Source organism: Bidens hawaiensis, unplaced genomic scaffold (assembly GCF_021521415.1).
Source record: "Bidens hawaiensis isolate Kalapana, Puna unplaced genomic scaffold, B.hawaiensis_p1.1 tig00010069_1, whole genome shotgun sequence".
NCBI classification, from domain to species: Eukaryota; Viridiplantae; Streptophyta; class Magnoliopsida; order Asterales; family Asteraceae; genus Bidens; species Bidens hawaiensis.
Genome location: NW_027491760.1, coordinates 227,831 through 244,056, shown reverse-complemented (window position 1 = coordinate 244,056; position 16,226 = coordinate 227,831). Strand labels below are relative to the sequence as shown.

General features: G+C 33.5%; 1 protein-coding gene across 1 annotated transcript; it reads left to right on the top strand.

Moving 5' to 3' along the window:
• Positions 1-3: 3 nt before the first annotated feature.
• LOC143534136 (DNA mismatch repair protein PMS1-like) lies at positions 4-6,046 on the top strand. The gene is made up of 11 exons (XM_077028711.1): positions 4-302; positions 1,321-1,644; positions 1,887-3,284; positions 3,368-3,597; positions 3,683-3,809; positions 3,883-3,951; positions 4,121-4,194; positions 5,020-5,085; positions 5,255-5,358; positions 5,432-5,613; positions 5,677-6,046. Exons 1-11 carry the CDS (start codon positions 57-59, stop codon positions 5,797-5,799), a joined length of 2,943 nt encoding a protein of 980 aa, XP_076884826.1. The 5' UTR covers positions 4-56; the 3' UTR covers positions 5,800-6,046.
• The last annotated feature ends 10,180 nt before the right edge of the window (positions 6,047-16,226 follow it).

Genomic DNA, 16,226 nt, shown 5'->3' with positions numbered 1-16,226 from the left:
AAATTCATTCGATTCCATGCAAATTCACGTTTGATTCAAGCTAAACAGTTGTTTCAATGGAAGGCAGTGACGCACCTTCATCAACTATAACATCTCCGTCGATAAAGCCGATCAGCAAGACCGCAATCCACAGAATCTGCTCCGGTCAAGTGATTCTGGACCTCTCTTCCGCCGTCAAGGAGCTCGTGGAGAACAGCTTGGACGCCGGTGCCACCAGCATCGAGGTTTCCTTGAAGGAATTCGGCCAAGAGTCGTTTCAGGTCGTCGATAACGGCTGCGGCATTTCACCACACAATTTCAAGGTACATTGTTTTGTTTATATGAATGAAGGGGAAAGTTAACATACAAATTAAAGTAGCGTGCTATATGTGAGAATCAAATAGTGTAATTATATATACAAGTAATTAGTGTTATTATGTAATTACATCGTACTATAATTACATTATGTTGTATATATAATTACACTACTTGATTATCACAGTTGGCACGTTAATCTAATTTGTATTTGATCCATTAGTGATTTTGTGAGTGAAGTTTTGTTGAAGATGGTTAATGTTTAATTTTATGTAATTTTAATGTGCATTGTGTACTAAATAATACTCCCTCCGTTCCATTGTAAGTGTCCACATTTCCTTTTTTATTTGTCCCATTACATGTGTCCACTTTTAAAATTTATTAGCCAATTTCCAAGTTTACCCTTAAACACACACAACTAACATTAATAAACAATATTGATGGACCACTTTTCAAGGGCATTATTGTTATTTGGTAAGAAAAAAAAGTAATCATTCAATCCACCTTAACCTTTGTGTTTTTCAAACATGAACACTTATAACGGACGGAGGGAGTAAGTTTATTGATGAATTAGTGATTTTGTGAGCGAATTTTTGTTGATGATTTCCAAATTTTAAGTTAGTGATTTTGTGTAATTTAAAGGTAAATAAGTTTTACTGATAAATTAGTGAACTTGTGAGTGAGAAAGTTTTGTTAATGATTTTCAACTTTTATATTTGTGATTTTGTTTGAGTTCAAGGTAATTGTGTAATGACTAATAAGTTTTGTTGATTGTGAGTGAAAAAGTTATGTTGATGATCCATGACTTTTAATTTTGTGATTTTGTGTAATTTCAAGGTACATTGTGTAATAAACTAATAAGTTTTATTGATGAATTAGTGATTTTTTGAGTGAAGTTTTATTGATGATGCTTAATGTTTAATTTTGTGATTTTGTGTAATTTCAAAAGGTACATTTTGTAATAGCTAATAAGCGTTATTGATGATGTTGAGCTTTTATTTTTTTGTGATTTTGTGTAATTTGAAGGCGTTAGCACTTAAGCATCATACGTCGAAGTTAACGGATTTTCCTGATCTTCAATCGTTGACGACTTTTGGGTTTAGAGGGGAAGCTCTGAGTGCTCTGTGTAATTTAGGGGATTTAACAGTGGAAACAAGAACACAAAATGAGAAAGTTGCAACGCATTTGACCTTTGACCGATCTGGTTTGCTTACAGATGAGAGAACGACTGCACGACAGGTTGGTACCACTGTTACTGTGAAGAAGTTGTTCTCTAATTTGCCTGTGAGATGCAAAGAGTTCCATCGCAACATTAGGAAGGAGTATGGAAAGTTGATTTCATTACTGAATGTGAGTTATTTCAGTCCTTTTTGAGCTTATCTGCTTGTTGTTGCTTCAACAACATATGGATCCATTTGATAATGTTCTTAATTATTAAAAATGATACAATACTTTGTAATTTTTCTTGATTTACTGTTAATTGTAATTCTTTACTAGTTATATTTAAGGTTTAGTAGGCTTAATCGTTCTGTATTATCATCTAAAGATGAAACTACATCTCATTTTTTATAGAATTCTTTTTATGAATGCAGGCCTATGCTCTAACTGCCAAAGGGGTTCGGTTGGTTTGCAAAAACACAACTGGAAAAAACAAATCCTCTATAGTAGTTAAAACACAAGGAACCGGCTCTTTAAAAGATAATATCATTACAGTGTTTGGCATGAACACTTTCACTTGTTTAGAGCCCCTGAATCTATCTATATCAGATACTTGTCAAGTGGATGGTTTTCTTTCTAAATCTGGTAACGGTAGTGGACGAAGTTTAGGCGATCGACAATATTATTTTGTTAACGGACGACCCGTTGACATGCCAAAAGTCAGCAAGCTTGTGAATGAATTGTACAGATCAGCAAACTCAAAGCAATATCCGATTGCAATAATGAACTTTGTTGTTCCAACTAGTGTTTGTGATGTTAATGTGACCCCAGATAAACGAAAAGTGTTCTTATCTGATGAGGTGTCTGTTTTAATGTCGTTAAAAGAAGCTCTGTTGAAGATTTATTCACCAAATCTTGCTAGCTTCTCGGTACAGAAAGCTGATGAGCGTGATCAGTCTTTTTCACAGTTTTCAAAACCGCAAGTATCATTAGAGGATATTGATTGTAAAAAGGAAACTAGCAGTGCTGTAATTGAAGATGAAGCTGTTAATGTGATTAATGTTGATGATTATAGTTTGTCAAAGAGAGATTTTACATTTAAATTTCATGGCGTGAAGAAAACCGAATCTGTTTCAAGTAAGAATCATACAGTTGTAACCGGCAGCACTACTTATAACCGGCAGTCATCATTATCATACAACTCAAAAACACATAAAAATGTTGATGAAATAAAAGATTCACCGCAAGTATCGTTAGAGGATAGTGATTGTAAAAAGGAAACTAGCAATGTTGTAATTGAAGATGAAGCTGTTAATGTGATTAATGTTGATGATTATAGTTTGCCAAAGAGAGATTTTACATTTCATGGCGTGAAGAAAACCGAATCCGTTTCTAGTAAGAATTATACAGTTGTAACCGGCGGCCCTACTTATAACCGGCAGTCATCGCTATCATACAACTCAAAAACACAAAAAAATGTTGATGAAAGAAAAGATTCACCTCGTTCTGTGGGTCCCATTCAGTCGCTACTTACATCATTTGTTACCGTAAACAAAAGAAAGCATGAAAGCATAGGTAACGCCTTATCTGAGCTCCCGGTTCTTAGAAACGGGCCCACCGTGCGTCAGTCAGTTGATCAAAGCTTTAGTTCAAATTCCACATTTGTAAAATCTTTAGTGAAATGCCATATGGTTGATGACTCTGATGAAGTGAACGAGTCAGTGTCAAAGTCAAAGTCAAAGTCTTTAGATCGTACTCTAATAGATGAATGTGATGATGATTTAGAAGTCTCTCCTGTTAAAGTTGCTAAAACTTCTGGACAAGTTGGCGAGGTACGAATGGTTGATAATGATATATAATATATTATGAGTTAAGAAAATTTGTAAATACTTATAATATCTTGCTTTTTATGCAGGACATAATAAGAATTGAGACACCTGAGTCTGTTTCAAAACCAGTATTAAATGCTTCATCTTCCCCAAATATTGATGACAATGTGCCAACTCCAGATTCACCCGTGCCATCTCATTCAAAGATGTGTTATGCGATGCAGTTTAGTGTTGAGGAATTAAAGAAAAAGAGGCAACAAAAACTAGCAGCATTTCAAGCAAGCAAACATACACATGGAATATCAAAGACTAAAGGGTTTGTAACTGTAAAAATTTGGTGGTAATTAGTTAATTACTGTAATGTGTTTGCTTTTTAACTGTTTGTTGTTATTTACATGCAGTTGCTATGCTAATGCTACATTAGAGATTTCTCAAGTGGTAAAAGAAGATGCTAAAGAAAAAGCTTTATCTGCTGCGACAAGTGAATTAGAAAAGTTATTCAAGAAAGAAGATTTTGGCCGCATGAAGGTTATTAAATGAATATTTATATAATAAAGCTGGCTGATAGTATTAAATGAAATACTTTTTTATTTATCTGTAGGTAATAGGGCAGTTTAATCTTGGATTTATCATTGGCAAGTTGGATCAAGACCTCTTTATAGTGGATCAGGTTTTGCTTCTTTGCTACCTTGTATATTTTGTTGGTTCATGTTTTAATCTGATTCTTCAACATAAAATACCTGATCTAATTTCAAGATTGTTCTACGCATGGATTCTAATTTGTATGCTATAAAATTTATCTTGTAGTTGACGGTTTGATGTTGTTTTCTTATGATCAGCATGCTGCGGATGAAAAATACAATTATGAGCGCTTGTCACAGTCCACCATCTTGAACCAACAACCATTACTGAGGTGCGTGTGTGTGTGTGTGTATGTATATACGTTCTTTTTAGAACCTATATTATGTTGAGAACCGCATAAGACGTGTACATTTTGCTTCAACAATTTCAACATTAAATTTAAAAACCAATGCTTATATATCTCTCCCCACTCTTTCTTTTATTTTATCTTCTCTCCAGAATTTTTTTTTTATATATATAAAAATGTGCACATAGGCATGTATATGTGCATCTATGCACATCTATATAAAGGGAAAATATCATAAAAAAACCAACATACTTTTTTTTCCTCATAAAAGTCCCTCAACACCTTTTTGCACATTAAAGTCCATCTACGTGTTAAATTTGAACAAAATTGTAATTTTCTTTTAAACTGGTTTACCTCTGGTTGTTTTGCTTACGTGTTTGTCATTTTTTTTACTAACGTAGCTTATATTTTTTTATCCCAGTTTTTTAAAACAATTTGGATGTACCCTTTCAAGTTGTTTTAAAAAAATCACAAACTTGTTCAAAGTTAACATATAGGACTTTTATGTGTAAAATTTGTTGAGCGTGTTGGTTTTTTATGCCATTTGCCCTTTTGATAAAAGACTTATCAATATTATATTTGTCTAAAAATTAATCTTAAAAACATTGAAATCTGCATGCCTTCTAGTTGCGTAAACAATAGATAGCACAACATTTAATATGGTTTTCATAGTTCTCAACGTATTATTGGCTCTGAAATGAATGTTCTGCTATTTATGTGTATTTGTTGATTGGAGTTATCCTTTTGGAATGTCTTCTGTTACACCTTTAGTTGATAAGAGTTATTTTTTGTTATATGTTATATATTAAGGCCAATTTTGGTGGAGTTGTCTCCTGAAGAAGAAATAATCGCCTCAATGCACATGGATACTATCAGGTGAGCTTTCTCTAATCTCAAGTTTTTATATTTCCCTTTCTAGCAGTACCCAAAAGGATTTTCTAGCATTCATTTACAATTGTTTTAATTTTTCATAATCTGTCAAAATACCGCTTTAAGATTGTGTTTATAACCAATCGTAATACTTGTTATTCTTTTCAACTTCAAGGAAAAACGGGTTTTCATTAGAAGAAGACATGGATGCTCCTCCTGGTCACCGTTACAAATTAAAAGCCGTCCCCTTTAGTAAAAACATAACTTTTGGTGTTTCAGGTTGCCTACAATGTTATGCTATTGTTTATATTTTTATTTTTTGAGTATGTATTTATTTGTTCTCTTTATGCAGACGTGAAGGAGCTTATATCTATATTGGCTGATAGTGAAGGAGAATGTTCAATTATGGGTACTTATAAAACAGACACTACGGATTCAGTGTGTCCCCCGAGAGTACGCGCGATGTTAGCATCACGTGCATGCAGATCATCTGTGATGATCGGTGATCCACTTGGAAGAAACGAGATGCAAAAGGTACTTCTTTCAACCTATTCGACTCGTTGGAGATAAAACATGACTTGCTGTTTATGATTGTAGATAGTTGAACATTTGACGGGTTTACGCTCACCATGGAATTGTCCACATGGCCGACCGACAATGCGCCACCTGGTGGATTTAACGACTCTGCGTAAAAGGTCACATGAAGATGATTTAGCTTAGTGTTGGATGCAAATAGTTCAGGAAAGTTGGTTTTATGATCTTTTGGTGTTCTTTCTTTTGCCTTGTTCGCATGTGCATTTTATTCGAAGGCCAATTTTGTAGTCCCATTTAGTAATTATATCATGCCCTATCTAAAGGAAAAGTTCCGTATCCGAAACTGTTCGTCACCAAATATTAGGTTTCGCAACGAAGGAATCTAACACGAGATGATGGTATGCAATTTAACAATCTATCAGTAGAAACTTTCTTGTTTTACCCATGCTTTGCAACTTATTCCCCAAATACTCACCACAAACTTCTTCTCCTCGGTCTCACTTCTTGTCGTCTCTGATATGCATCGTGCCATTACCACTCCGCTCCCTAATGGTTAATGCTTATCATTATGTAACTATTTACTAAGTTCTTTATTAATATCTTTAATAAGTTTATCTGACTGTTTGATTGGTCCAACCACCCCACTCAACGAATACGTAGAGTGGCAGCTTGATAAACGGTCCAACTTTTAACCCTGAAACTTCCTAACTTGAGCGTAAGTTAAAGGTATATGTTATTATCTTGATTATACTTGACACAAACTTTGAGCTTTAGTCATGAACAACCTACTTACCTACTATAGATATCGTTGTGCTTGTACTCATTATCCTTATCGCATGTTTTGTAGTATAGTTTTGATTATTATACGATGACTTAGACGTATAGAGGCCTATTGTTTGCAAAATTATATTATGTGGTTGGTGCTAAGTTCAGTTCAACATTACTACATTTCATGAGCATATCTCCTTCATGTGATGTCATGGAGTCACCATTGAGGCATTGATGGCGTGCGATTAATCGGCAATGTGATAAGTTCATGACTATATCTTTAGCACGCTTGAGGGTGTCTGGTTTGAGAGATGTATTGATAGGTTCTAGGATTATATTACATGTATGGGTGGATGGTTGGTGTGAAATACCTACATGGCATCTCACGCTCGGTACATAAGTTACCTAATGCACTACGATTGTTGTATATTATTTACACATCTCGATATTATAATATGATATAACATGGTTATTGTTGTGTTTTTACCATATCTGTTTTGATTATATTGTTATCGTCATTCATGTTATCCGCTCAAAGATGGCTCGCTCATTTCTTTAGGCACGATAACTTTTCAGTGTCATCAATAAAATGTCTTCTAATCATTTAATATGGCCGACAATACTAGAAATGATTGTCTGGAAGAAACAACAAACATATCCAATAAGAAATCCCACCAATAACAACAAATCATACCACTATCCCAATGAATAGAGAGATTGTTTTCAAAGAGACCCCGACTTTAAAACCATAGGTATAAAACAGAAAAAACGAAACACAAGTTCACCGCTAGACCTTTAGGCAACAACAAAAGGTTAGATAAATACATTAAATACTTAATATTAAAAGTAATAACAATAGTCATAAATAATAAGTAGATAGATAAGGAGAGTGTAACAGTTATTAATAATAAAATATAGAATAATAATTTAGAATTAAAGTATTACAATAATATATTATCATTTAACCATAAAATAAGATAAGAAAAAACCCCTAAGATGCATTTCTGACCAAAAACTCTACACTCGTACTAAAGAATGAAATCATCAACCATGTTCTCAAAGAATTCATATCAACCATGTCCTCAAAGAGGTGCATGTCTACCAAATCATGTCTAATTTTCTCATCACAAGTCAATTTGGGTTAGCCTCTGCCTCTTCTCCACTCTATAGTAATGTTTTCTACATATCTAATATGAGTCATTGTCTATCTTCTCCTCACATGTTCAAACCATCTCAATCTCTCCTCTCTTATCTTATATGATATGTTAGTCAACCCTAATCTCTCACGAAAAACATCATTTCTTATTCGGTCCAACATTGGGTGCTCACACATCCAACTAAACATTCTCATCTTTGCAACCTCCAGCTTACTCATGTGTGCCTTCTTGATCACCCAACAATCTGTTCTATATATCGCAAGTTTCCCTTTGGTTGAGTTGGGAATGTTCCGTCACACAAAATTCATATAGATGTTCTCCATCTACACCATCCTACCTTAGACGTTGTGGGCCACGTCACTATCTATTTAGCCATTGCATAAACAGAGATTATTAGAGTTGCATCAAGTTCTTTACATTCTTTACATTTTATGACATACTATATAAAATAAGAATGGTAAATATCTTAAAAAAACCAACATATTTTATGTTTTTTTTATTAAAGTCTCTTAATAAATTTTTTTTTTCACATCAATTGCACATCAAATCCATGTTACTCATAATACCTACAAAACATTAGTTTGAAAAAAATATAAAATATATATAGTTCTGTTTCCAATTGTTGATTCATTTCAGATTTTGTGAAAAAGCTCTTGATTAAATACTGCTTTTCTAGTTAGTGAGTTAAGTTAAATGATTTGCTATGGATTGATTATAAAAAAAGAACTCAACGGTGGCTGTTTTTATCTGATTACAAACTTTTTTATGCTCTTTTGTTATACAAACGAGCCGATCTCAAGCTCCCATTAGCCAAAACAAAATCAAGCTCAGCTCAGACCTGTATCGAAAGAGTTATCTTACTACTCTAATAAAAGGCTACTATATTTCGCCACTTGTCATCCTCTCATCACTCCTCACTTTTTTAACCCATATTTACTAATTTAACCCATATTCACTAAAATGGTATTAATTCAGATCAACCCGCCCAATCAATATTATCTGGGTCCGTATATTTTTCAATCAATTTGTTTCCCCTTCCAAATTAAAAAACCCTACGCTGCAGACCCTCAATCAGGCATCGTGACCCCTTCGTTGACAATCCGCCATTACTTCGTTGCCTTCTCCCTTATCTAATTAAATCTACAGGACATTTCATCTCCACCGCTGCTATCGTTCATCTCCACCGTTGCTTCAGATCGTTCCATTGTCTCTTACTGTAAGGTAAATTTACACAACCTGACTTTATAACTGTTGGTGCCTACCGTGAATCATGGGGTGGGATTAAAAGAAGAGAAAAAGGACCTTTGAATTTGATTTGGTGGTGTTATCTGAATGTTTGGTTGATGTTGATTGTTATCGAATATGTTTTTAATTAATATATTATCTTCACATGTCCTTTTAAGTAATATGTATATAGTGTCGTTCTGATGCCTTTTGTCATCATGATATCATGTTTGTTAATAATAAAGTTATTTAGATTATAACTATAATCAGGACTTAGGATGTTGGTGAGTGGACTATCCATCTGTGGATTCACAGCAATGGCAATTCACTATCTGATGCTGATCAGCTTCGTGGAGTATCCATTCTCAATATTCATTCTGTTGGGTAACCTAACCCCAACATTTTCTTATTTTTTAAGAGCTAGATTTACTTTTTTTTCTCTATGGTTTAACTACTTTAGTACCCAGCCTGGTCAATAACCACTTGAATAACTCTGTTAGATTTTTCAGTTAAGCAGAAGGGTATTTTTGTTAAATTTTATTATTTAAAGGAATGTTTAGGTTAAATATACTTAACTTTTATTATACTCAAGTAGTTAAACCTCAGATTTATGATTTCTGTTATCAAACGTGCAATTGCTTTGAACTTCTCGATTGGGTCAACTGTCAACTCATGTTTGGATCGAAAAATTCGCGTTTGACGATAATTTATTTATGAAACTATATTTATCATTCACTCACAGACCAACCCGGCACGAGCCACTCATTTTTACCAGTTTATTAGTTGTTGATGTGTTGAGCTTTCATATTTTTGTTTCAATAATAACTAACTTCTTTTGGTAAATTTTTAATTTCCACTTTGCATTATGCATCTACGTAAACATGATGATATTCATTTTATTTTTTATATTATTTAGGAGATTTAGTAGTACAAGGTACATCAATATATAGATGTTCATCATTTTTGTAACTACACAATTTCCATGGAGATTACTTCAATGCAGATCTCAACAACACTCTACGCATACATGATCTACAAATGGTAGATAAGGTATATGAACTTATGGTTTCTAACCAATAAACTTATTTCTTACAAGCATTTAAAACTTCATGCCAATGCATCAAAATATAATGATTTGTTTACTATGACTTTCGTGTATAGTTACATAACAACAATACTTTGTGCATACATGATCTTCAAATGGTAGATAAGGTACATGAACGATCTATTGATAATTGATCAATAGAATGATGACATGTATCCAAAAAGATGTTTGAATAGTATAGGTAGAGTTGTGTAATTTAAGTTATGTAATTTCTGTAATTTTAATGTAAATTGTAACTGTATAAAATATATGACCATTTTGTTAACTATATTTCACTTAATGGTTAACGTACAAAATTTTCATTAATTACCCGTGTAATACACGGGCCTCAAACTAGTTAATTATATATTGATAAATACGTTGATAAGTTTTTTCTAATCAATTTTCTCTAATAAATATACATAAACCGTCCCTCTCACATTACGAGGTTCGTAGATTCTTCACATTCTGTGGTTCCTAGATTCTTGATAGAAAAAAAATATATATGTGCCATCACAGGTTGCTATTGTAAGAAAGTGGCGTCAAAATTGAATGTAAATAGATAAAAAAAAAACCACTGTTTAGCATTCTTCTTTTATTTTTGAAATTGATCCGTATGCACATCATTTAATTGAATTTAACACGAGAATCAAATATCTAGCTAAATCCAATACTAAAAATGGAATTATATATTATTTAAAATCAATGTTTTGTAAGTACTAGGGTTTGTTTTTTTACAGAAGAAACAGAAAATCAATGTTGTGTTAATATGTTGGTTTTTAATAGTATTTACCAAAAAAAAGTATTACAAAGTTTAAATAAAGTGTGAATATAAAAGGTTTAAGGGAAAACAAATTAAGCTATTATTCTATAATAAAATTCACTTATAACCATTTAATTTAATCTTAAGATAGGCTAAACCATTTTATAATTGATTTTTTCTAATAGTTCTAATAGTGATACGTCCAGAAACAAAAATCACATTTTATGGACTTTCCGATTATTTATTTTTTATTTTTTTTTTTGAAAATTTGTGGACTTTCGGATGAAATTTATGTGGTCAAGGAGAAAACTGCCTAAACCTAATGTTACATGCCATGCCTTTATGGCATATGTCACCTTCACGCCATATATTTATGTCTAAACAGAAAAACATAGAAGATGTAACCAATGTGTCTACGAAATCCATACCCTTTTGAGACTTCCTAGCTAAAATCACACGTCCTAGGACTAATTCACATATATGGTTTTAACTTCAAACCATGAGATATTTTATAATATGCCCGATGTGTTGTTTTATTTTAAAATTTAGCCACGTTACTATTTAAATAATAAATAATTTATAACATGTGGTCATTTAACTTAGGTAAAGTTTATGGTTAAAATGACACTTGCGTTTTTTTTCAATTTTAAAATAGAAAGTCACTGGTTAAATAAACGAACCCAGTATGAATCATGACTAGGACCGGTGGGGGTTGTTCGGTTCTTCCAGCTGTACCGCACCAATCTTTTCACCTTGTCCCGATCAAATTGACATCATGCCTTACCATATCGTCTAGAACTCTAGATTTTGTAGACACGTTATACTTCATTTTTACTTAGATAAAATTATTATTTGGAATTACTTATTACATGGATGTTCTTTAGATGTTTTGAAAGACTAATATTATTAAAAGGAAAGAAGAAGGGGGGGGGGGGGGGGGGGGGCTCATAAGAAGAAAGGGACTATATAGATAAAATGAAATAGCTTTAATTTCATTAACCATCAATTGGTTAGTGAAAACAGATTGTTGTTGAATATCATGTCTTTCTTTGATTTTTAAATCAACCAACATATAAGTGTTGAAATGGCATATATACCTTGACAATCCCTAATAAATCTTGAACTAATTAGTTTGGGCCTTCTTCCTCTTTTCTACCTTTATCCCTGTTTTGATGCCGCCTTGTGTTTCTAAGTCTCATTAAACAAAAAAAATAAAAGGAAATGAATGGAAAGAAAGAGAGTGTTGTGTTCTTGAGTTTCATTAAATAAAGGAAGTGAAGGAAATAATAAAGTGAGTGTTCTCGAGTTTCATTAAAAGAAAGAAAACGAGAGAAAAAAAAAGTAAAGATAAATGAAATGAAGAGTAAAATAGGATGGTTTTCTTTCATTCCAAATTGAAAAGAAATGGAAGGAAAGAAAACTAAAGGAAGAAAGGAAGGGGAGTGAAAAGAAAAAGAAAAGAAAGATTTCCTTTCTTTTCAATTATCTTCTTAATTGAACTCAGGAACACAAGCAGCCAATGACCGGAAAAACGATGCTAAGTTTCACTTGTTGTTCTGGCGATGTTCATCGCCCATCTGATATTGAAATTCCACAGGGGTCGATATCAAAATTTTACAGGGATACATCAAGATAAAATGAAATAGCTTTAATTTCATTAACCATCAATTGGTTAGTGAAAACAGATTGTTGTTGAATATCATGTCTTTCTTTGATTTTTAAATCAACCAACATATAAGTGTTGAAATGGCATATATACCTTGACAATCCCTAATAAATCTTGAACTAATTAGTTTGGGCCTTCTTCCTCTTTTCTACCTTTATCCCTGTTTTGATGCCGCCTTGTGTTTCTAAGTCTCATTAAACAAAAAAAATAAAAGGAAATGAATGGAAAGAAAGAGAGTGTTGTGTTCTTGAGTTTCATTAAATAAAGGAAGTGAAGGAAATAATAAAGTGAGTGTTCTCGAGTTTCATTAAAAGAAAGAAAACGAGAGAAAAAAAAAGTAAAGATAAATGAAATGAAGAGTAAAATAGGATGGTTTTCTTTCATTCCAAATTGAAAAGAAATGGAAGGAAAGAAAACTAAAGGAAGAAAGGAAGGGGAGTGAAAAGAAAAAGAAAAGAAAGATTTCCTTTCTTTTCAATTATCTTCTTAATTGAACTCAGGAACACAAGCAGCCAATGACCGGAAAAACGATGCTAAGTTTCACTTGTTGTTCTGGCGATGTTCATCGCCCATCTGATATTGAAATTCCACAGGGGTCGATATCAAAATTTTACAGGGATACATCAAGATTTTAACAATATAATAACACTAAAAAAGATTTTCACAGGGACGAATGACCCCCGTATCACGAGAGTAGGTTCACCCTTGAACCTAGTGACTTGAGCATATGTTCAATTTATATGTTATACCTTGATTGTACTTTGGCACAAACTTTGAGCTTTAGTTACTTTCTATGATAGATATCGTTATGTTTGCACTCATTTATCACATATCTTGTAGTATAGTTTTGATTATTATAGATGACTTAGACGTATAAAGGCCTAGCATTTGCAAAATTATATTATGTGGTTGGTGCTAAATTCAGTTCAACATTACAACATTGCATAAGCATCTTTCTTCGTGTGATACCATTGAGGCGTTGATAGTGTGTGATTATACGACAATGTGATAAGTTCATGACTATGTCTTTAGCACGCTTGAGGGTGTCTGATTTCGGAAGACGTACGGATAGGTTCTTGGATTATATTACATGTATGGGCGGATGGCTAAGGTGTGAAATAGCTACATGTCATCTCACGTTTGGTACATAAGTTACCTACCTATGCACTATGTTTACTATATTTTATTTACACATCTCGATATTCTTGTATGATATAACATGGTTATTGATGCACTTTTATCATATCTGTTTGATTATATTGTTATTGTCATTCATGTTATCTGCTCAAAGATGATTCGCTCATGTTTTTTTAAGCATGATAAATTTTTAGCGTCATCAATAAAACGTCTTCTAATCATTTAATATAGACGACTATACTAGAAATTAATTGTCTTGAGTATGACATAAATAAAGATTATTAGAGTTGCATCAAGTTCTTTATATTTGATGGCATGATGACTCATGACAAATAAAGTTCACAGGTATATAAAATAAGTATTAAAAATTTTAAGTAAAGTGTGAATATTATAATGGTTTAAGGAATCACTTAAGCTATTATTCTATAATAAAATTGACCTATATAACCAGTTAATTTAATCTTAAAATAGGTTAACTAGTTAACCATTCTATAATTAATTTTCTCTAATAGTTTATCTAATCTAAAGGTGATATGTGTAGAAACAAAGATCACATTTGATGAAATTTGTGTAGTCAAAATAGAAAAAATTGTAAAAATCACGTTGCATGTCATGGTTGTCACCAAAATGATAATATAGTCAAGGATGTAACCAATCAAATGATATCTCGTGTCTTTGAAATCCACACCCTTTTGAGACCTCCTATCTAAAATTACACGTCCCAGGAGGGATTCACATATATGGTTTTAACTTCAAACCATGAGATATTTATTTTCTGCCCGATATATCGTTTTAATTTAAAATTTAGCCACATTACTATTTTATTATTTAAATAATAAATACTTTATAACATGTGGTCATTTAACTTGTTAGGAAGAGTTTATGGTTAAAATGACATTTGTGTTTTTTCTTTAAAAAAAATTGAAATAAAAAGTCAATGTTTAGATGACTGAACCCACGTGGTCATTATATTTTAATATGATTGCGAAAACTATGATTATTAAATTATAGAAGACTAATATAACTATTACTTTGTCCCTAAAAAAATCTTAAGTTGTGACTAATATTCATTTACTAGCATTCCATCAAAAAAGTGTGAACTGATTCATTAATGAATAGGACCGGTGGGGCTGTTTTGGTTCTTCCTTGGTGTATCGCACCGGTGTTTTCGTCCTGGCCTAATCAAATTGACATCATGCCTTACCATATTGTCTAGAACTCTAGATTTTTTAGACATGTTTTTCTTCGTTTTACTTGGATATCATTATTATTCGGAATCAGTTATTATATGGATGTTCATTAGATTCTTTGGAAGATCAATATTATTAAAAGATAAAAGGGGACAACCCATAAGAAGCAAGGGACCCTATAGATAAAATGAAATAGCTTTAATTTCATCAATTATCATTTGGTAAGTGAAAATGGATTGTTGTTGAAAATCATGTCATTCTTTGATTTTCAAATCATCCCACAGATGGCATAAACAACTTGACATTCCTCCCGATTACCTTTATGTTACGAGTTTTTTTTTTCTAATATTCAATTTAATGTTTATTTTTAGTTTAGGGAACAAAATAATTTTATTGTTGAATAAAAAACATAATTTCTGATGACTATTAAGTTTATAAATACAAATGATATAACAAATTAAAAGCAATAATTATATTTCGTCGATAGCGAAAAAACTAGAACTATGTTTGTTTTGCAGGTCTCCTGAAGAACAGCCTGAAGAACAGCCTTCTCAGCTAGACCTCATCCGTGGGAAACATTACTTAACCCCCAGATTATCTATAATCTGTACAGGGTCACTTAGTGTTTCTTCATTGGCGCCATCCGTGCATAAAAGCTAGAACTATTTTAGTTTTTTCACAATTTCTGAAGAAATGGTTAACGTTACTCCGGTTCAAAGGCCAGTAACCGACCAAGAAACCCCGGTAACAACCCCAGCAACTGGGGGGAACACCGGCGGTTATACAATCCTTACGAACACTACCCCGACTACCCAAGCCGGGGCAAGTGGAGTAAATATTCCATTGGGGTTCTCCGATACCCAACTGGAAAAACGAACGAAGGTTCCTCGCCAAACACTAGATCAAGTGAAGGCGTGGGCCGAAGCACGGCAAAGAGAATTCCAAGCCGAATTGGACGAACGCTTGCGTTCAGTTCAACAGGCTGACGAATTCGCCAGTACTCGCCAACACCTCAATATGAGCAGTGACTGCGAGTACTCAGACGACGAGTTGGAGTCCGACACCGACGCGAACCCTCGCCATAAGGCGAAAGGGAAGCGTAAGGAAACGGACGTCCAACCAAAAAGGAATTTTGGGGAAGCCTTTAAACCAATCGTGGAGAGAAACCCGCGTGACTTTTCCAAAACCTTTAGACCAACTGCTACAAATGCAGGGAAGTCAAAGTTCGCAAGGGACATTGCGGAAGCAATCGCCCCGAGAAGTGCCAAACAAATGTCCAACATTGGCACTTATGATGGTCTATCCGACCCAGACGACCATTTGAACAGGTTCATTGCGGGGGCTACCGTCAGCAACTGGACGGAACCCACGTGGTGCTACATGTTCCAGATGACTCTGGTCGGAGCGGCCAGGGCATGGTTCGATCGTTTACCGATCCACCACATATATGACTGGGCGGACTTTCAGAACAAGTTCAGCCAGCATTTCAGCCAACAGAGGAAGTACACTGAAGAGCAGTGGACGATCCTTAACTGCGTGAGAGAGGAGGATGAATCCCTACTAGACTTCATCACTCGCTTCAACTCCAAAAAGCTTAGTCTCGGCAACATAAGTGAAGATCTGG

What these genes read in the sequence shown, in the direction of transcription:
- LOC143534136 (XM_077028711.1), top strand. Translation starts at nt 57, where the DNA reads ATGGAAGGCAGTGACGCACCTTCATCAACTATAACATCTCCGTCGATA. An exon ending in CTTCTGGACAAGTTGGCGAG is followed by an intron (nt 3,285 to 3,367) that starts GTACGAATGGTT and finishes CTTTTTATGCAG; the next exon opens with GACATAATAAGAATTGAGAC. An exon ending in GAAGAAACGAGATGCAAAAG is followed by an intron (nt 5,614 to 5,676) that starts GTACTTCTTTCA and finishes TTATGATTGTAG; the next exon opens with ATAGTTGAACATTTGACGGG.